At 43.9% G+C, this 20,706-nt stretch overlaps 1 protein-coding gene and 1 long non-coding RNA gene across 2 annotated transcripts in view; one reads left to right on the forward strand and one right to left on the reverse strand.

Annotated features, from left to right (window-relative positions):
- Positions 1–209: 209 nt before the first annotated feature.
- Positions 210–14,031, forward strand: RAB43 (RAB43, member RAS oncogene family). The gene is made up of 3 exons (XM_027907401.1): positions 210–459; positions 9,045–9,228; positions 10,105–14,031. Exons 1-3 carry the CDS (start codon positions 250–252, stop codon positions 10,356–10,358), a joined length of 648 nt encoding a protein of 215 aa, XP_027763202.1. The 5' UTR covers positions 210–249; the 3' UTR covers positions 10,359–14,031.
- Positions 1,685–20,706, reverse strand: part of LOC114070153 — a 19,977-nt gene continuing 955 nt past the window's right edge. Inside the window, exons 2-3 of the long non-coding RNA XR_003573881.1 lie at positions 6,536–6,670; positions 1,685–2,061 (exon numbers count right to left, since the gene is read on the reverse strand). This is a non-coding gene — a long non-coding RNA (uncharacterized LOC114070153). The remainder of the gene's footprint in view (positions 2,062–6,535; positions 6,671–20,706) is intronic.

The following is a 20,706-nucleotide window of genomic DNA, read 5'->3' on the forward strand; positions in this document are numbered from 1 at the left end:
GGGCAGGGAGGTGCCGGGCGGGGCAGGGGGTGCGGGGCGGGGAAGGGGGTGCTGGGGCGGGGAAGGGGCGGGGCCGGAGCAGGGGGTGCGGGGCGGGGAAGGGGCGGGGCAAGGGGTGCGGGGCGGGGAAGGGGCGGTCCCGCTCGGCCCGGGCGGCGGGCACTGCGCAGAGCCGAGCCGAGCCGAGCGGGGCCGAGCCCAGCAGAGCCGGCTCCCTGGGCCGCGGGCAGAGGCCGGAGCGCGCCCGCCATGCCCGGGCTGCCCGCGCTGGGCGCCGGCCCCGACCCTGAGGAGAGCTACGACTTCCTCTTCAAGCTGGTGCTGATCGGGGACGCCAGCGTGGGCAAGACCTGCCTGGTGCAGCGCTTCAAGACCGGGGCCTTCGCCGAGCGCCAGGGCAGCACCATCGGCGTGGACTTCACCATGAAGAGCCTGGAGATCCAGGGCAAGCGGGTGAAGGTGAGCGCGGCCGGGCCCGGCCGGACAGAGCGAGCCCCGCCGTGCCCCGGGCGCTGCTCCCCGAGCTCCCCGCGGGCCGGGCGGGTCCTTCGCTCGGAGCGGCCCCGGAAAGCCCCGGCGGGACACGCTGTGCCCCCGGCCGCAGCTCTGCACCCCGGCCCCGGGCTGCTCACCAGGCTGGGCTGGCGCAGGGGATGGGGAACGGGCAGATGGAGAGAAGCTGGGGGAGCCGCTGTTCAATTAGGCAGGTTTAAAAGTTATCTTAAGACGTTGTTTACAGCGTCACAGGAAGTACGGTTTTTACAGCTCTTCCCAAACCAGAACGAGTGAACCCTAAATCTGACGTATCTGCTTTTCTTGTTGTTGGGTTAGAAAGAGGGTAGGACCTGTACCCAGTGGATCTGTCCTCAGATTGTTAGTGCACAGATGCCCGATAACAGACTGGGCCTCTGAGCACAGAAGTGTGAGCAAACAGTGGGGAGAAGAGGATTAAAGCACCTGTGGTTTGTAGGGGGCTGCTGGGATAAATCCCTTCACCAGCCCCTCCAGAATGGAGTCATACAACTGTACTTCCTCACCCACTGAAAAGCACTTCAGGCATTCACCGCCTGGAAAAGACCATGGAATTGTAAAGCTTCTGGTGGCACAGAAGTACAGTAATTGCACTTGAATTTGGGCCTGTGTTTACAAAAGTAAGTGTCAAAGTCCTCTATTGTCTTTGTACTATAAATTGACTTTGGTGAGCAGAATATGAAGCAGAGAAGGTAGTGGAAAATAGAAGAAATGAAGGCTCACATTTTTTAGAAAAACAGGGGGATTAGAAGTTCCACACCCAGCAAAGGTGTTTATATTCCTGGTAGTATGACACCTTTTCCTGTCATGTCTGGCTGGGGCTGGGGAGCTGAAAAGGAAACTCAGCTTTTCTGTTTGTGCTGTCAGTACCTCTCCTGCACTTCCTAGTGAGCTGGTACGAGTGGGGGTTCTCCTTTAAGGCTCTCCTTTAACCTGGCTCCATTGAAATGCCAGGCACATAAAAAGTGACAAATGTGTCTGTTCCTCCTGCCAGGGGTCTCAGCCAGGGACTACAGGAGCAGGGCAGGACTAGCCCAGGAAATAAGCTAAAATTCCTAGGTGTGCTTTTTCATTGTCAGTACTTACACCTGAATATATATAATAATATATATATATATATATATATATAATATATCCCGTATTAGGAGTCAGTCTGTAGAAAAATCTGCAGGTTATCTCCAAGTATTTTACAAAAACCAAGTAAAAAAATGCAAGGTCTTGAGGCTTTCTTTTTCTTTGGATTATTCAGTACTTCCACTTAGGAAAAAAAATATAGGGATGCACAGATTGAAGAGTATTTTGAGCAATACTTTAAACAAATTAATCCAACATTGTTGCTGATTTACCTTACAGACATTTTTGTCAGCTGCTGAGTCAGGCATACAATTAGAAAATGAAAACATTTCCTTAGAGGGTTTTTGTGGTTTGGTCTGTTAGGGTGTGGGGGGTGTGTGAAGCTGAAGTTGGGCTTTTGCAGTTGGACTGAGATTTCAGAGCAGTCCATCTGACTGGGTGGGTTTGCTCAGCATGCTGTTGGAAACAGGAAACAAGGAGGCATTTTCTGACACTTGGTGAGCTCCCTGACGAAGCAGGCAGGTTGGGGTGTTGCAGGCTGTAGGTCTGGCCGTGCTGCAGGTCAGGGTGACTGCAGGAGCACTTCAGCTCCCTGCACAGGTCCTTCCCAGCCCCTTAGTAAACAAGTTAGTAAACAAGCCTGGCCATGAGCTGGGTGACAGAGGCACTGTGGTTCTCATTCCCCTGCCTCAGGCACCCGAGACACACTGGTTTAAAAGGGTTTTACATAAGCTGATGATTGGGATGCCTCAAATCAAGAGATGTTGAGGACGTGTTTAAATAAGTTTGACCTTAGAGAAAGGTCTCTACAGAAGCGTGCAGGGGATTCTGTGCTGCTCCAGTATGATGAGGAGTTTATGCTGCTCGAGACAGGACCTTCATAAGGAATACAGAACTTGTTTTCAGTTTAGCAAACGCTGCAGGAATAAGAAAATCCCTGTTTTTAGAAGCTCATCTGTAGTAGTCCCCTCAGAACAAGAGTGTCTACAAAAAGAGTCCCAAGGAGGTTTGGAACACTACTTGCTCCACATCCCCAGTGGCCCAAGGTTCATTTTTAGTCAGGCTAAGGATAGTATTACAACCCAACAACACTTATTTTGAGATTGAAACAAACATTTTAAGGTTAATTGTGTCAGTGCTCCCTTCTGCTTCAAATGTTCCCATTACAGTTACATAATGTTTCTGAAATGTCTGGAGCCCAAGGATTTTAAGTCTCCCTTGCTTCTGCTGCATTTTGTTGGCTAAGGGAAAAGATGCATGTTGGGATACAGAGGGTTATGGTTCTGCAATTAACTTTTTTTATTATTTATAAGGGGCCTGGCTGCTGGGGGCTCCTGGAGGTGTCAGGCTGAAAGGCCCCGTGGCACAGAGCCAGGGGGGATTTGGCAAGTGTAGCACACAAATGGAACTTCACAGCCAAGGCTACCTGTGCTCAGTGGTGACTGGATTTCTGTACAGAGGCAAAATCTGACCAGCATATATCCAGAATTTCCCCATCAGCTCTGTGAAATGTCTGCAGTTTATATTCTTTTAGAAATATGCTCTGCTGCGTGCCGTCTTACTGCTTGATGTTGTGGCATAGAGCTCTCTCTAAAAGCCATCCTTCTTAGCTGGCTAAATCCTAGAGTACGGGCTGGAGTTCCCAAAAGTTGGTCTTGTTAATCACTTAAAAGTGTTTAAAAGTTGTGTTTGTTAATCACTTAATGCACAGTGATTAAAGTCCTATTGATAAAATAATTACTTGAGTGATAGAATCTGGCAAACAGAACAAATATGTTTTGTAACTGTTATGTCACTGAAAGAAAAGATATTTATAAAATGCTGGAATCAAGATTTTACATAATGATAGGCAAGGACATTCCTAAGTCCAAGTCCATAAATCATGTTTAGTAATAACAAAATTCCTTTTCTTTTAATGAATCACCTCCTGTGAACTGATAAATTAATTATCTTTAATGTCTACTTTATGCAGTAGTATTTTACATAAACTGAATATTTGTTTTTCTCTCCCAGTATGTGTTTCAGAAAGTGGCAGGAGAGAAGAACAGTTGAAAACACATTCCTTTTATAGCAAATACTTCATGTGTCATTGCACTTTTTAATTTCCAAGCTTTTCCCGCCTATATGTTATCAAGATTATTGGCTTTTATTCAGGCCTCATGGCTGTAAACTATATTCCTTTCAGAATGGGCCAAAATGTAATGTGTCATTATCTGGCCAAATTGCAAGTAATACAAAGTTATGACTTGTTAACTGTCTTGTCCCCTGACTGTTGATTTAATAATGTTGCTAAACAAATAGAGGCAGAGCAATTGGTTATTACATGGAAGCAATATTATTTGCTATCCAGAGGAAGTGTAGCTCTCTGTCAGCTACTTGGACACATCCAAGTGTGGAGCAAATGGAAATACTGCATGCCCAACAAACGAGGATTCCTCATTCTCTGAAAACTGTGTGGGGAAACAGCTGAATGGAGCAGTTCATCCTGAATATCCTGTGCATGAATATCACTTTAAATTGAAATACACTGCCACGAAGGTGTTGCTTTTGGCAAAAACTGCATAGATGAAGTTGCAAGACTTCCAGTAAGTGTTTTTAGGAGCAAGTGTTGTGATTTGCCAGCCTACAGAAATGTATATTATTGTTTGCCATATGAGATGACAGGATTCAGACACAGTCAGGTGGTTAAGATTCTTTTAACACAGACTTTGTGTCCAGTATTTCACTGCTGGAGTTTGCTATATTGTCACAAAAGTGACATTTCTAGTCTTGTAAAGAAAGGTGTCAGCTGTAGGATGTACTTATTTATTACTTATGCTGCTTCAGAAGCAAAAGTAAAACTGAACTCCTGTGATACTTTGGAAGAATCAGGAGAGTACTTAATAAATTATGTAGGAAGTGAGGGAGGGAAGAAATTATTTAATGTGTCCTGAGGCCATCTGTTAAGCATTAACCTTCGATAAACAATATGTTCACCAATGCAAGAAGAACCCACATGACCCGTGGGATAGTGCTCGTTTAGGATGCTCTTTGGTCAGCCTGTCACTCACCATTTTCACCACTCTATTCTATAGTGCTTTCTGTAGGCCTAACCAGACATCCCAGAATGATCTCCCAGAGACCCACCATAAGCTTTGCCACCTGTTTTCCTCAGTGCATGCAGCTGAAACATCCTCGTTGCAGTTTTTCTCTCCTGTGCCACCCTGAAGGGCCTGGCCCTGTGTGCGTGGTCCCTGCCCGTGTCCTGGGCAGCAGCTCCCGGGTGTGTCCATGCCTGCTGTGCCCACAGCTCGGGATGCTGCCAGGAATGCTGGCTCCTGTCAGCTGTCTGCAGGGACCCCCTGGGCCTCTGCAGCACAGCTGCTCCCAGCCACTCACAGTCCTGCACCCCTGGGAGGGGGGAATGACAGACACTCCCTGAGGATCCTCCCCAGCAGGAAAAGGAAAAGATGAGAAAGCCAATAGAACAAGATGGTCAAGACTTCGTCTGATGTACTTACGGGCATTGTATGGAGTCATGAGGAGTCTTACAGGAGATAACAGTTCAGCACTGTGCTCTTCAGTACCAGCCAGTGCTAAGGGCTCTGCTGTCCAAAAAATTCGAAGCTCAAAGCAGATCAAAATAACCAGCTTTTGTAAGTAAATGTGTATGGAATAGTGAAATAATTAGCACAAGAAAGGTGGCTCCTTGTCTTTGTTTCCTTGGAGTATTGTGTCATACTCCTTCTGAACAGGAGTTATTATTCCCTGTCCTCATTTGTTACTGCTGGTGGTCCCCTTGAAGGCCTGGCACTGATCTTTTGTCTCATAGGTGTTTTTTCTTAGTATCCTCAGATGAATTCAACACAGTTCTCCAGCAATCCCAACTTATCTTTCTCACACCAAAATTGTTGTGAAGGTAATGACAAAATCAGGAATTGCTTCAAAAGGTTACTGGGTGGCAGATGTGTCTTCCATCATGTTATTTACAAAGCTGAAGCATTTAAATTGAGGAAATAAATAATTAAGGACTTTGGGTCATATACTGCATATGTTATATCCTTATACAATAGAATCCATGACCACATCTTTTTTGGTAGCCTGTGGCTAGTACAGTTCCTTTGGTATTTGATGTTAACATTTGAACATTTAACTTATACTGAGGGACTTCTGAATGAGAGATACTCTTTTTTCCCAGGAATTTGTAATTGTTATTCTTGTCAAGAGTTAAATGCTTGTAAATATAGTGTACAGAAAGACTATATAAAATTTTTACTACTAAATAGCTGTTTAAATTATAGTTGTGATTGGTATTTACACAGAGTTGTCATGTTTCTTTTTCAATAGAATTTGAAATGTATCTCTGTACACCTGGTGGAGAAAATAGTGGATTAGGATCAGAACTGGTATTTTTGTAATTACTTAAATTGTATCTTTTTAATCATGTATTAGATTGCTCAATGCTATATGGGAATATTTTTCAGGGAGTTTCTAAAGATGCTGTCAATCAAACTAGCTATATTTTGCCCTTAGAAATACAACTTGCTTTAAATTAAGTCATCTGGTTCTTAGCACATGTGTCTGCAGTGTGTATTCTTGATGATTTAAAAGAAGACAGTTATTCAAACTTCAAGCAGTGTGACAGGGCAGGTTTTCAAGGTTCCAAATTGTGGGAAGCCCCTGCTGACAGTATTGCCTTGGCTTGGCTCAAACCAGTGGTTCCAGTGTGCCCCGAAACAGGGAGCACTGCCCTGGCTCCTCCTGCCCCCAGGGCTGATGGAACAGGACAGACACCGTGCCAGCTGCTGGGCATGTCTGCAAATGAGGCTCTGATACCTCCTGGAGCCTCAGCTAGGAGAGCAAAGCCCCCCAAACTGCAGATCCTGTAAAAAGCTCCATGATTCAGAATCCTTACGCAAGAGGAGCACGAAATTCAAATGTCTGAGCTTACCTGGAGGATGTGGGCTGGGAGGAAAGGTGCTCGTTTGCTCTTGGGTGCTGTTTGAGCTCCCGAGAAGGTCAAAAATGTGCTCTCTGCTGTTCCCAGCAGGACTCTGAAGGCTTCAGCAACTTTGTACATTTAGTCCTATGAACACAGGCACAAATGTTTGGGTTAAACACGAGGGGAGTGCTGGGAGATCTTGCTGGTGACATTCTGAGGTTGTTCTATTCACTACAGTAGAAACTGGGAAGGACCAGAGAAAGACAAATGTTGTACTCATCTTCAGAAAGGGCAAAAAATCCTGGGATGGCTGGTCAGATTCATTTTGGTCCCTGGGAAAATCATGGAGCAATTCTGTCTGGAAGAGCTAAGGTTTGACTCCACTTAAAAGCAGTTGGCTTTGTCACCTCCCAGAATCTGTTCCAGCCCTAATGATTCTGTGATTCTTATGGAATGTACTTGTACAGAGGTTTTCAAAATCCAGCATACAGCACGTGGCCCACGTGCTTGCTGAGTCACTCTGCACTTTCATTTACACCATGTGAAAAGCGTGAGCTAAAACCATTTTAATTTTTAATTTCAAAAGTTTCTAATTTGTCTGTATGCACAGAATCACTCAGAACTCTCCCAGGAGTTGTCTAATCATCATTAGGCTTGTTTTGTACTTGAGCTAATCAAGTATTGAGATTTAAAACTGTGTAACAGACACAAAGGTCTAGTGGGGAGACTTGAGTGCAGAGATCATACAGAAACCTGTCCTGAACTTCCCTATCTCCAGTAATTGCTGCCGACTGCTCTGAATCATTATCTGTTCCATTAATAATCATTACTTTGTGGTTTTCTAAGTCCATTACAGTCCCTTTCCCTTCTCTGAGAAAACTCTTACCAGAACTGAGAAGTCCTTTTTCACTGGATTGATTCCTTTTAAGCTGTACATACATCATTTGGGATCTAAATGCTTGGTTGGCACAGGAAATGAGATCTCATCAGGAGATGAGATCTTTTCCAAAGGGAAAGTTACTGCTCAAAAATGCAGGGGTCTGAAGACAGAAAGGAAATGCTATTGTGCAAAAGAAATAAATAAAAAAATGGTTCCCCATTATTTGGTGTAAAATATCATTGACACATTATATTAACTTGTGTCAGCTCTTTAAAATAAGGAAGTTCAGAGAGAGGGGGAAACATTAAAAACCCCAGAAGTATTTGCTTATGCTCTGTCTCGTAAGAAGAGATGCAGAGCATAAGGAATGGCACAGAAAGACAAGCAGTGGTCTCTCATTTCTCATCTGGGGATAGAGAAGTGAAAGTGCAACAGAGAGACTGAGAATATAAAATTTATAAAAGGAAATTCTTTGGTTTCATTGCTACTATATATTGAAGCCAAGAGCTTTGAAAGATTCAAAAAGGGTTAGAGATTTCTGTGGAGGATGAGAACATCCACAGTTACTTCAGATTAAAAGGTCCTGGAATATAAACCATCATATTCCAGGCCATTAGACAACCTATAAAACAAGAGGATTTAGAAAGAAATTTTCCCAATGAGCAGGATGTTGTGTTTGTCCACTCTGAGTTATTTGGCTTCTTCCTCTGGAACATCTAGTACTGGGAACTCAAACCCTGATACTAAACTCATAATTCTTATGCTGCTGGATTTGGGCAAAAGTGTGTAAGCCAAGCATTTCTTCTTGCTGCCCTGATGGAATGTCTGTTCTGCCCCCTGGAAAAGGACAGGTGAGCAGCCTGACTCGATCTTTGACCTTACTGAACCCTAGAATTGCTGGCATTTCGTTTATACCCTTTTATCTCTATTCTTTGAATGATCTCATATTTCCTTCTAAAGCAGCATCAGTGCTCTCAGGTGATGTGACCACATCCTGCTCCAGTCATTCCAGGAGCAGAACTGGCAAACCCACAGCAGTGCCACAGACGATGTTCCAGTGAAAAACCACCTGTAGTTTCAGTGACACACCAGATCAACAGGAGTGGCTTTGCCATGGGGAAACATCTTTTTCTGCTGACTGTGCTAGAGGAGGTGGCAAAGGGCTAGGGCTGGACACACAGGAGATAATTTGATAATTGCCACAGAAGCAGATGACTGCAGGAACACCGTGTGTCCCAAGAGATACAGACAGAACTTTCAGCAGCGAAGTTCTCAGCATACATTACATACATTATGTTTAGATCGAGGTTCTCAAGCAGGTATTGTTACCATCCTTCAGTCCTGAATGAAGCCTAGAGAAAGGTGGTGCCAGAGTGTGTTATTTCCAGAGGAGAGTGGTGTGGGGTGCTGTCCCTGGGCCAGCAGAGCTGGCTGGCCCGTGTCTCACTGTCCCTGTCCCAGCAGAGCTGGCTGGCCCGTGTCTCACTGTCCCTGTCCCTGTCCCAGCAGAGCTGGCTGGCCCGTGTCTCACTGTCCCTGTCCCTGGGCCAGCAGAGCTGGCTGGCCCGTGTCTCACTGTCCCTGTCCCTGGGCCAGCAGAGCTGGCTGGCCCGTGTCTCACTGTCCTGTCTCATGCAGCTGCAGATCTGGGACACGGCCGGCCAGGAGAGGTTCCGCACCATCACGCAGAGTTACTATCGCAGCGCCAACGGGGCCATCCTGGCCTACGACATCAGCAAGAGGGGCTCCTTCCTGTCCATCCCTCGCTGGATCGAGGATGTCAGGAAGTACGCCGGCTCCAATATAGTGCAGTTACTGATTGGTGAGTTCCCAGCATCGACACAGCACCACAGGCTACTGCTCAGTGTCATTATTTGCAATACTTGTTTAAGGTGGTCACAAGTTTATCTCTGGTTGAAGTTAAGATGCAAGCAATAGATCTGATCAAAAATTTGACCCCTTTTTTTTAATTAGAAAGCACTGATTCGTCCAAACAGAAATGTTTTGCTTTGATTAACTTCTTTTAAGAAGTAGCCAGCTTTGAATCCTTTGCATCTCCCTTGGTGGAGAACTGAGTGCCCAAGATTTCCAGGTTCTGAAGCACAGCTGCTGTTCTCATGATAAAGATCCCAAGGTTTTCACGGCCCAGAGAAGCTCCATCACAGCAAGCACTGGAACACCCCCACGCTTCAGCAGACAGGGGATTTTGGAAGGCCTTTGGGGCAGTCAGGGTGTGTCAGTTCTTTGCTGCAAGTTCTGCTTCCCAGCCCCAATGTTTGGACTCAGATGTGGCTCTCAGGGCCACGTCCGTTAGACCTGCTGATGGAACAGCAGTTCTGTTCTGACTTCCCTAGGGCCCAGCAGACAGCTGCTGCTTTCACAAGGTGGTTTCAGCTTTCATTTCTAGCCCACTTCAATTTTGTTAAGGTCTACAGCCACCACTGTTCTGTTCCTTTTTCTGTCCTATGGGCCACACAGATATACAAGTTGGAAGGGGCTTAGGAGGTTTTACAGCTCCAACCTCCTGCTCAGAGAGAGGCCCATGGCAGGTTGGTCAGGGCCTTCTCAGTCAAATTTTGAACCCCCCCATGACTGGAAATCCTGCAGCTTCCTTGGGCAGCCAGAGAACCTCCAGCTATACTCTTCCTGTGGCAGAAACAGTCATTATAAATTACTGTGTTGTTTCCTTCTCCTCCAGGGAACAAGTCTGACCTAAGTGACCTTCGCGAGGTTGGGCTGGAGGAGGCCCAGAGCTTGGCTGACCACTATGACAACATCATCTGTGCCATCGAGACCTCTGCCAAGGACTCCAGCAACGTGGAGGAGGCTTTTGTGAAGATGGCCACGGAGCTCATGCTGAGGCACGGCGGGCCCATGTTCAGCGAGAAGAACACTGACAGCATCAAGCTGGACAGCAAAGACGTTGTGGAAGGCTGGGGGTGTGGCTGCTGATAAGAGCTAGGTGATATCCCTGACCTTCCCGGAATTTAGATGGTGCTTCACCCTAATGCTGAGTAGCATGGTAGCCATACTCTCCTCCTGTGAAACCAGCAATTTTGTAGAAGTTAGACACAATCCTGTTTGCTTTGGTGTCTTATTTTTAAAAAGGGACTTTTGAGAAGTAGTCCTGAAAGTCAAACCCTCTGAAAAACTTTGTTAACATTTGTCCCCACCATTTTATTTCCCGTAACCTTCATACAAGTTACGAAAATGGCAGGAACGACTTTGAGGTGGTGATGTGGGGTGGGGAGACAGATGGCTGGGCAAGAGACATGCAAAGCCAAAGCTGTGAAACATTTCACACGGGACTTCTGGCAAAGGATGTCCCTTTTGGAACAGGCAACCTTGACGGTGTCTCTTGAAATCCTCAGCACTCCACTAGTGACCAAAAAGTCTTTGACAAAGGTATTCCAAGTGTCATAATCCCCAGCATTGTGATTACAGGACCAAATAGCAGGTGCCTGTCCTAGGGCATAGACTGCTAGTTGCTGTGGAACAGGCCCAGGTGGGGGAGCCTTCTCTCAGGTTTTGTGATGATTTTAAGTTATCGTTTTAACAGAAGCAAAATCAGCCCAGGCAATATCACGACTTACAGTCGAGCAGGATTGGACCAGGGTAGTTATTTCAATACAGCCTCGAGGAGAGGGTAGATGCATTTCATTTGTTATTGTTTGCACAGTGATAGCTCCTTTTTCCTAGTGGGTATCACTGAGGTTTTGCCCTCAGGTCTCATCATTTCATTTCACAGTTCAAGACCTGCACCCTGGAAGCAGGAACTGGAGAAGCCTTGAGCTGACTGTAGCCACGACCTCTTGCCATGTGCCTAATTGTCATTTACAGGGTTAATTCTGGTCATACCTCTGACATTGTGTTACCAGAGTGTTCATTGCTTAAGTGGCAGAAGTGGATTTGGTTTTTGTATTGGTTTTGTTTTTTAAACCATCTCTTTAAATACTAGATGGGCAAGAATAGCTCAGAGTAGCTGTAAACTGCCTGCATTACAACTTCTTACCTGGAAGAAACCAGCGTCTTTTTGAGTGATTCCCTCCCAACTTTGAACCCAAATGTTTCCCTATCACAAGTTACCAGTTGCTTTTCATTTCATGAAAACATTCGTCAGGAAAAATCTGTCATTGTTGATCAAAAGTCTACATTATTAAGTAAAATTGATTTCATAATCCAGCTACACCCAGTTCTTTCAGATTTGGCTCTCAGTGGTAGGTGCAGCTGGAGTACTGATGGCAGCATCTCTGGGTTTACACTCAGGCACCTTCCAAAAAGGGAGCAGGAAGATTTTTAACTCTGCTGGTAAAGCAGAGGTGTTCAGGGATGGCAGGTGATTTTTGCAGTCCTGATTATATGAAGGAGCTCATTTTCAGAAAGTACCCACTTCAAGTCATCATTTGTCTCTTTTGAAAAATCCAGATCAAAAAGGACTTGAATTGTTTTGCTACTAGGGCTGCACCAGTTTAGCCATTCAACATATCCAGTGTCATGAAAATCAGGAAGACTTAGGAAAGGGCTAATGGATACTAATTTTAATACTACTCATCTTTCTGTAGAAAATATTAAACCATTCTCTGGTCTTTCTGTTTTTTTAAACTATGAAGTAGATAACTGAGGAGTAACATATGCTTTGTAGCCTGCCTGTTTGCTTCTAATCTGAGGGGTTAGTTTTCAGGTTTTACAGTTGCAAGAGTGAAAGGGCCTTACCTTTTTCAATTGGCATAGTTTTCACAATTCTAATATTTTCTGTGGAAGAGCAGGCTGAGCTGCTGTATTTGGTAGTATTTTTGGATAGTTTTCCAGGACTTTCCCATCTCTCCTACATCCAAAGATAACAGGCAATAAATTGTCCAGCTAGGCACTGAAAATGAGAATTGTCCAAAGTCTGGATTTGTCAGTGTACTCCCAATATCCTGCTCTCAGGAAAACCTATGAAGACAGTCCAAGCTAAAGCTCAGTGCTGGTGAGTGCTCTTCCTCCTGGTTAGATGGTCCCTGAGATACAGAATACTTGGAAGCATCTGACCTTGTCATGCCACGTTACAGTTTACATGTGTGGGTCATAGTCCTGCAGTGCTGTGTGTGTGAACACGGACCCCCAGATAGGCTCAGCCTCCCACTATTTGCAGGGTTAGTGCCAAATTATTTAATGCTGATATAAATTCACAGGCATTTAAGAACAGTGTTGCTGCTACTCAGACTGAAATCCACAGTTTACACAGTAACTCATGGAGAACTGGAACAAGGTGCAAAATGAACTCAAATCCTGCTTCCAGTGCAGTCAATGATTGTCTATTTACAGTACATGAAGAGATGAGGAGTTACTGATCCATTTCTTAGTTTGGAGGTTTGTTTAGTAAATAAGTGGAATTAGCCCAGGCACTACACTTCTCCTTACAATTTGCCTGGAGGTTTCTCTTAAACAACCCTTGAAGGTTGAGTCTCTGTCTGCAGGTTGGTCTGGTTCAGTCACAAAACGTGCAGTGCAGCAGCAGGGACTTGTTTGCTGTTTTCATTTTCCGATGAAGGCACCAATTCTGATTAGTTTGCATTTTGCTATAGAAAACTAAGACTGGCTTGAAATCAGTTTTGTCTTTTAACTGCTGGCTCCTCTGTGTTGTAACAAGTGTAATACAAGTTTGCATGCCCTGCTGACCGAGCACAAGGGAACAAAGAACTGGACTGAAGGTTTATTTTCACCTGGGGGCAGCTCAGAGTGACGGTGCTCGGGCTGGGAGCAGCTCAGGTTTAGTTTGAGAACCAAACCTTTTCTCTGTCCTCTTCAGTAGCACAGCACTCACCACACTGAGAGCTTCTTGACCAACAGTAAGTGTGACTTGGAGCTTTCCACTGCCCTGCTGAAGACTTTCCTAACCCTGTGACTCACAGCCAGCTGTGTAATTCATTAGGAGGACAGTGCTGTTGGTTTAGTTCCCCTAATCCTATTGAAACCAAAAGGGTACCTGGGAGAAGAGAGCAGCAAGAAACCTGTGATTTACGGGTAAAATCCTGAGGTTCAGATCTTGGCTTACAAATGTGCACTGATGTACATCAAGTGAATAATTCAGCAGTGCATGTTCAGAGTTCACAGCACAAACATTTGCCAAGAAACCTGTTTACTGGCAGTTGAATATTAACAAAACTATGGTGCAGTAATTGCTTTTAAGCAGATCTCCTTGGCTGACCATGTGTTTGCATTAGTATTTATCATTTATTTTTGGCAGTGCAAAAATGTTACAAAAGCACAGAAGGGGACGTTGATCCCTGCCTTGTAACACTTGGGAGTGGAATGCAGAGGCAAACACTGGAATGAAATCATCAGCACAGTGGTTCCCAGGAACGGGGGCTTTGGTACCCTTTGTATTTTTGTTTTAAGCAAATTTCATCTCCAGTTACTCATCCAGTCCATCATCACAGATGGAACTTGTATAAATATTTGGAGTTTTGTAAATACAAAACCAAATAAATGTCAGCCTAGAAACCTGTTAACATTGCCTTGCAAAACAAAATTTGAAAAAAAAAATGAAAATACTTAAGATCAGAGGAAATTTCCTAATGATTTTATCCCTCTCACTGGACTGGAAAGCAGGTGATTTTGGGAGGTAACATTGCAAACTAAATGAAGCCCAGATTTCCAAGAACTTCACCAAACGTGGAGCTCTTGCTCGTTTTCTTTCTTTGCCTTTAAAACTCCCACTGATTTGAAGAACAGTCCCAGCCAGGGGACCACCTGAATGCCTTTTGCTGTCTCCCACCAGTGCTGAGGGGATTGGCAGGTAATAACATCATCAGTTTCTCTTTGTGGGATTGTTTTACTCAGTGGCACAGTGAAAGTCTCTTTAAATCCAGCGGAATGAATATGTTACTTCCTCAGTAGAAATGGTTTCTCTTTACCTATCCTGCTGCCAAAACATTTATATATTAACAGACCACTGAAGTTTACCCTATTATTTTGGGCAAACAATGTGCTGGAGGAAAATGAAGTGAGAACAATACATGCTTTGTGAACCTGAAAAACAAAGTTCCTCTCCCTCAGGTACCTTCCAACCGTGGGGTTGGCTCAGCTTAACCCCTGTCAGGCATTCTCACAGAACGGTGGTTCTTGGAACTGATGTGTGCAGATGAATCCCAGAGTCTGGGCTAATCACCCTAACCACTTCATTAGCCTTGCTCAAATGATACTAGGTTATTTTCTCAAATAAAAGGCATTCTGTATTTACAGTTTAGGCAGTAAAAGATGCCAGGTTGTTAATGTAGATTAATAGTTACATTTTATTACAGTTATGTGAAGTATAGTGACTTGATAATGGGGCTGTTCTTAGGTTTGACAGTTCTTTTCCATGCTGGAGGAAGGGATTCCTAGATTTGGGAAGTGCTGTCCCAGTTTGATTTTTGTTCTGTCTGGAGCAGTGCTGACCATCCCACTGTGATTTTAGTTAGAGGAGTTAGAGGGTATCTTGGTTTTTACTGGCCAGGTAGTGTTCGATTATTGAACTGGGTTATAGAGCAAAAAATCTCAGATGGAAGCATTTCATTGCAATCTCCACTGCATACTGTAGGAAAAACAACAATTCCACAGCTAGATGTTCTGTGTTTAGTTTACTTGGAAAAGAGCAGGCTTACAAAATCAACCAACCCAAATATATAGTTGCTCTCCATGGAACTGTTGCCAGAAGTTAGATGAAAATAGCCAGGATACTCTCCTGTCCTGATTTTAGTATGACAAATTTCATCATTTTTGGGGGTGACTGAAACATGTTAAAATGCACTTTAAAAATAATCCTTTGAAGCATAAAAGGGTTGCAGGTTTTTTTTTTCACTGTGTCTTTTTTATCAAGGGTTTCTGTGACTTGAATGCTGATAAAGGCAGTTCCCTGTATTACACAGGGAATACATACATTGAGGTGTTGCTGAGGACAGACTGTCAACAGCTGTCTTGTCTTTCCATGTGAGTCAGTGGCCATGGAAGACCAGGGAACAGGAGAACTTCCCAAGAATGAGGAAAGTGAAGGCCGAGTAACAGTCAGGGAAGGTTTTCTGTTTAGTCTGATGAAAGGTGTTAGGTGTAATCAGTGCTCACTCCCTTCAAAGGAGGTACTTTCCTTCCCACAGGTAAAACAGAGCACTACTCAAGGAGTTACAGGTTTTCCTCTTAGCTTTTTGTACCACACAAAGGTGACTGCCTTCTGTCCTGAAGAAGAGTGGTCTGCTAAGAACTAGTTAAGTGTATGGTAACAACACAGTTTAACATTTGGAGAGCTGTTAAATCGGCTTACAGTTGTATTTAGGATCTAGGCCTTCCATTATGAGGTTAAAAAATGTCTCTCCCCCAGGACACCATTTGAAAACCTTTAGAAGATCCAAGATTGTACCTTCATAGAAATTTCTTGAGGCTTTCTTTATCATTAAAAGTCCCTTTTCATGTTTCTTTTGGAGGACATTTGTAGACTTTGGTTATTTCCAATTTTATTATCCAACCGAACTGCTGACACTTGTACTTTTTCTCAGCCTCAAATTTAACGGAATAATGAAGCATTTAAGCTTTCATAAGAGCATGTGAAACACACACCTTAGCATTAACTGCTCTGTAGGAGTTTAAACCTCAGTTTCCCCCTAGAGCTAGATAAAAAAGATCCACACTGCTGTAAATGTTATCTTAGAGACCAAAATTGTGGCAGGCTGGCAGTTTTAACTTCAATTTTGTTCAATCAATAAAAAGAGGTTATGGCACAGAGATTATCTTCTCCAGATAAAAGCAGAGGAGAACTTTGACTGTACTTCCTTAGAAACTGTCCTTTTTAAGGCTCCTGCCCCACGTCATCTGTGCATCTCCAAAAGCCAGTCTCCTACTCACCCCCTTTACACTGCACTGGGATGTGGAAATGGGATGATCAACACCCTTCTGCAGTCAGCTCTCTGAGCAATGTGGATTCCTCTGCAGATGTGAGGGAGGGATTTTGGGTACCTACACGATCGTAGGTGAAAACAAGGGTATGAAGGCTGTCCTCTGAACACGGCATGCAAACTTGTCTTGACAACTTGCAAGTATTTTTTAAAAGTGAGCCAAGAGCTGCATTTTCAGAGACATTAAAGCTGCAGACAGATGCCTGTCAATGTTCAAAAGCATCTCAGTACCACTGCAAAAAAAGCACAAAACTTGTATGGAAGTGGTTTTGCACTAAAGGGAATCAGAGAAAAAAAAAAAAACATTAATGTGAAAGGCAGAGCATCCTGATTATTCTGCATTTTTCATGTTCATTCCCTAAATGCTGTGCATAAGGAAGCTTTTTTTCCCCCCTTTATAAATGATATTAAAATAGATTATTCTAGGTGTGAAAAGTAGTTTGATACTTGACAAAATAAAATGCTCTATACGTTTTCTTGAGAGAGTGATAATATTGCTGAGGATAAGAACTTTGCAGATAGGGTTTGGTGGTGTAGGATCAGGGATTCCCCAAAGCTGTGCTGGAATGGTGTGACACACACATACCATTCCCAAAGCTGGGGAGGCCAAGGGAGGAGACCAGCCCCTGTCCTGCCTGCCAGACAGAGATACAGACACCTACTGAGCAGAAAGTGAATTTAGTTATTTGTGAGTGTTTTTAAAGCTTTCTATTTTCTAAGTCTGTAAGGAGAAAGGATTTCTGACAGTCAGATATGCTCAGTGCTGTCAACCAGCTTTTCCCTCTTCTGTGCCTCACTCGGTGACCTGACAGGTCCAAAGCCCCCAACTCCAGACAGGGAGCATTCCAGCCAGGCTGGCTCACACACCTGCTGGGGAGAAGGTGAAAATCTCTAATTCATATTGAATTCATTCACTGCATTCCAAAATTATCTGAAGGGTTTGGATGAGAACAGTGTTAAAATGATTCTGCATTTTCTAGCACAAATGTGTTGCTGTTTTTCAAGGTTCCTTCAAGAGATGCAGGCTGTACATTTCTAATCATCAGTAACTGTTTTGCTTTGAAACTTTCTTATCACAATACTGTCTAGATCATTTGGAATACGAGGAGCCAAGGGAGCAAGCTTGCATACTACGGTAATTTTTTATACTTTACGTTCATCTATTTATGAATTTATTATGAAAAGTATTTTTAAACATATGAAACCTGCTTTTGTTGTGAATTTTAGCAAAGTAGTGGATACATTGTACTGTGTATCATTAAAAAGGTTTAATTAAAGTAAACTTTGCAATTAATATCTTTTGTTGTTATTTTATGCATGTACCTTGTTGTGATATATTATCAGAAACAAAATCAAGTTTTAAGAAATTCTGTATCCCGTTCTACGGTGATGTATGGTCTGCTTTTACACATGACCTAATGTAGTCTTTATTAAACAAACGGTGCTTTACTCTCTTCCTCTTACCCTTACAACTGTCCATCCTTCCAGAAATGCATGCACTTTAAATTGCTTGAGTTAGTGAGCTCTGCAGCATAACTGTCTGGAAGATTAAGAATTAAACCCAAAATTTTCAGTGTTGGAGAAGTGCAAATAACTTTTTCAGTGCTTGCAATTAAGTGTAAACAATGTAGTTACAACTGTACTTTCCCAAGGGAACATTTAGATCCCGGATTTTATTTAATTGTTGTAAATTAAACAAAGAAACACCCCTTTCCTTTTGCTTGGCTCGTTAATTCTAACGTCAGCAGATGCATATTTTTGATCCGCAGGAGCCAAATATTGAATTGTTTGGTTCTGTGTTCAGTCTGTGACCCAGTAACAGCCTCAGATATCAAACCAGCAAGTTGTCAATGCAGCGACCACGCTCTAAAACTGGTTCCTTAGAGTGCTGAGTGGGGCTGAATTTGTTAGTTCTCTTACAGTGACACTTCCGTTACTACTGAAACGTTCTGATCCATGTTACTGGTGTGCACAGCGCTGTACAGAGCTGGTGGGAGAGAAACACTGCAGGTGCCACGTTTAACACACAAACACTGCAGGTGCCATTGTTAACACAGAAATACTGCAGATGCCATGCTCAGCACAGACCTGCTCTTTGCAGGGACTGACCTTTATTTTCTCATGTGTTCTGCACATCTATCCTAGAGTTTATAAATGGGGGGAGGGGGGAACCTAACGTTTCCCTGTGGTTTTGGTATGCTGTGAATTCCAAGGCTGGGATATGAGGACAAAGGTAACAATTTACAGAGAGCTGGGTTTCTTTTCTGTAAATACCCCCATTATGATAATACAGTCCTGGAACAGAACATGCAGAGCAGTTCTCTCTAAGCCCTGTGACAGCCCTGGCCCTCCAAAGCCAGGCTGTGCTTTCCCCACACTGTGTCCCCTCGGTGACCCTTGGAAGGGCCTGTCCTGCTGCAGTGAGCTCTCCCAGTATCCCCAGAACAGAGGGGACACACACCTGTGTCAACACAACCAACTGGCTCCCAGCTGCGTCCCAGTCATCTCCCAGAGCACGGAGTGACACGCAGAGCACGGCTCTGACTGAGCAGGAGCACCATGGGGGCACCAAGGTGCACCCACATCCCCCCAGGACATCCCAAAAACATGAACCAGTCATAAGGGATGATGTGAAGGGAAAGAGACACACTGGACACAAACAATCCCCTGCTCTGATCTCTGCTGCCTCATCCCCTCTGTGCGCGTGTCAAATCCGTATAATTAACAGGTCTCAGTAACTTGAATTTATCATGCACAACAACCCTGACAGCTGTTTACTGGCTTATTATAAGTGCATATGACAAACATTTTAAAATGCCTTCAGTTGCATTTCTAGGAACTCTCCCTAGAATTCTCTAGGAATATGGAATAGTTTGGATACAGGAGATCTACACACACTACAACCATTTTTTATTTGCTGTTAGTGAGGTCAACTGACCCTCATTATGTAGCTTGTGCTTGAAAAACAAAAATCCATAGTTTTTTATAGTTTAAATTCACTGAATATTTTTTTTCTTCCCATATGTGGTCAGGAACTTGGCTGTTAAACTAGCAGAAAGCATATTCCCAGATACACTTCCATAAAACAAGACACCACTCCCAAATCCTGTTGAAAATGCACTTCTTATTCTGAGATTCTTACCCATGGAACAGGTGCTGCTTCTGCAGAGGTCAGCAGATAAACCTGTGTAAACCTTGCTGGATGTTAAACTGCAAGGCAGATTCCAGTTCTGGATTCTGAGCTTGGTATACAAGACCAACAACAATACAGCTTTTAAGTGAGAGCAGCTGAGTCTCAGGTGGTCTCAATTACACAAAGTAACCCCACCTGTGCTATTTTGAATCAGCATCAATTTATTTTATTCATAGAAATGACCACAGAAACACTTTTTTCCTGAAACATTTAAGTTTGCAGGCTGTTTCTATCCACATTGAAAACAGGATATATTTCATCCCCCAAGAATTCATCCTTGTCTAGACAAAAGATTTTAATACAGACTGTGTAAGATATGCTGTCACACCATACAATCAAGCCTGTTAGTACCCATTTCTCTTCCAGTTACAGAACATACAAGCACACCATTGAGTTTCAAAGAAACTCTTGCCATCCTGGCTTCTTCCCTGTGACACCAAAGGAAAGAGGTTTATAACTCTTTCAGCAACTGCCTGCTGTGTGCAGTGTTATTCAGGTCACTATTTCTTCCTTCCTTTAATACCTGGGGAGACTGGGCAGGGGAACAAAATTCTTGCCTTTAACCAGACCAAGTTCTGCTGACACTGGAGTGATGAAACCTATGGGTTGAGAAGGCATGGCCAGGGTACCACATCCACCTCTGCCAATCCATCCAGCCACCGAGAAAACAAACCCACACACTCCAGGGTCTTTCAACTGTGCACCCTTTCCTCATTTTACAGAAATCTGTGGCATGTCGATTCCATGCCACAGGTGATTATTTTCTTGCTGAAGAAAGCCCCAACAAATGGAAATTTCATAAAGCACACAAATCCTAAACCTAAAACACAGCTCTTACTAAAACCAGCAGCTGGGAGAGGGTTCAGAGCACCAAACTCTGAGCTCCCCTCAGACTCCTGGGGCACGATTTCACGCACTGACAGAAAAAACTCACCAAGGGCTTTGCACTTGTTTTGAAAGGGTGCAAATGAGAGGCTGCCAGAATTATGAACACTCTTCATCTGCTATTTTTTACTCATTTTGGCTTTTTGAGGTTTGTCAAGCCCATCTTGCCACCAAGCTGGAGTTCAGTCCATGGAGCTGGAGAACCTGAAATACCCTCAGCCTTGGAGAACTGCATGGGGGCAGCGTTTTACATTTTACTACGGGTATGGCACAGAAAAAGAAGAAAAATAAAGGAAAAGGGAGGAAAAAAAAC

Source organism: Empidonax traillii, unplaced genomic scaffold, assembly GCF_003031625.1.
Source record: "Empidonax traillii isolate 1590-97213 ecotype Southwest subspecies unplaced genomic scaffold, ASM303162v1 scaffold1450:size106763, whole genome shotgun sequence".
Classification (NCBI taxonomy): domain Eukaryota; kingdom Metazoa; phylum Chordata; class Aves; order Passeriformes; family Tyrannidae; genus Empidonax; species Empidonax traillii.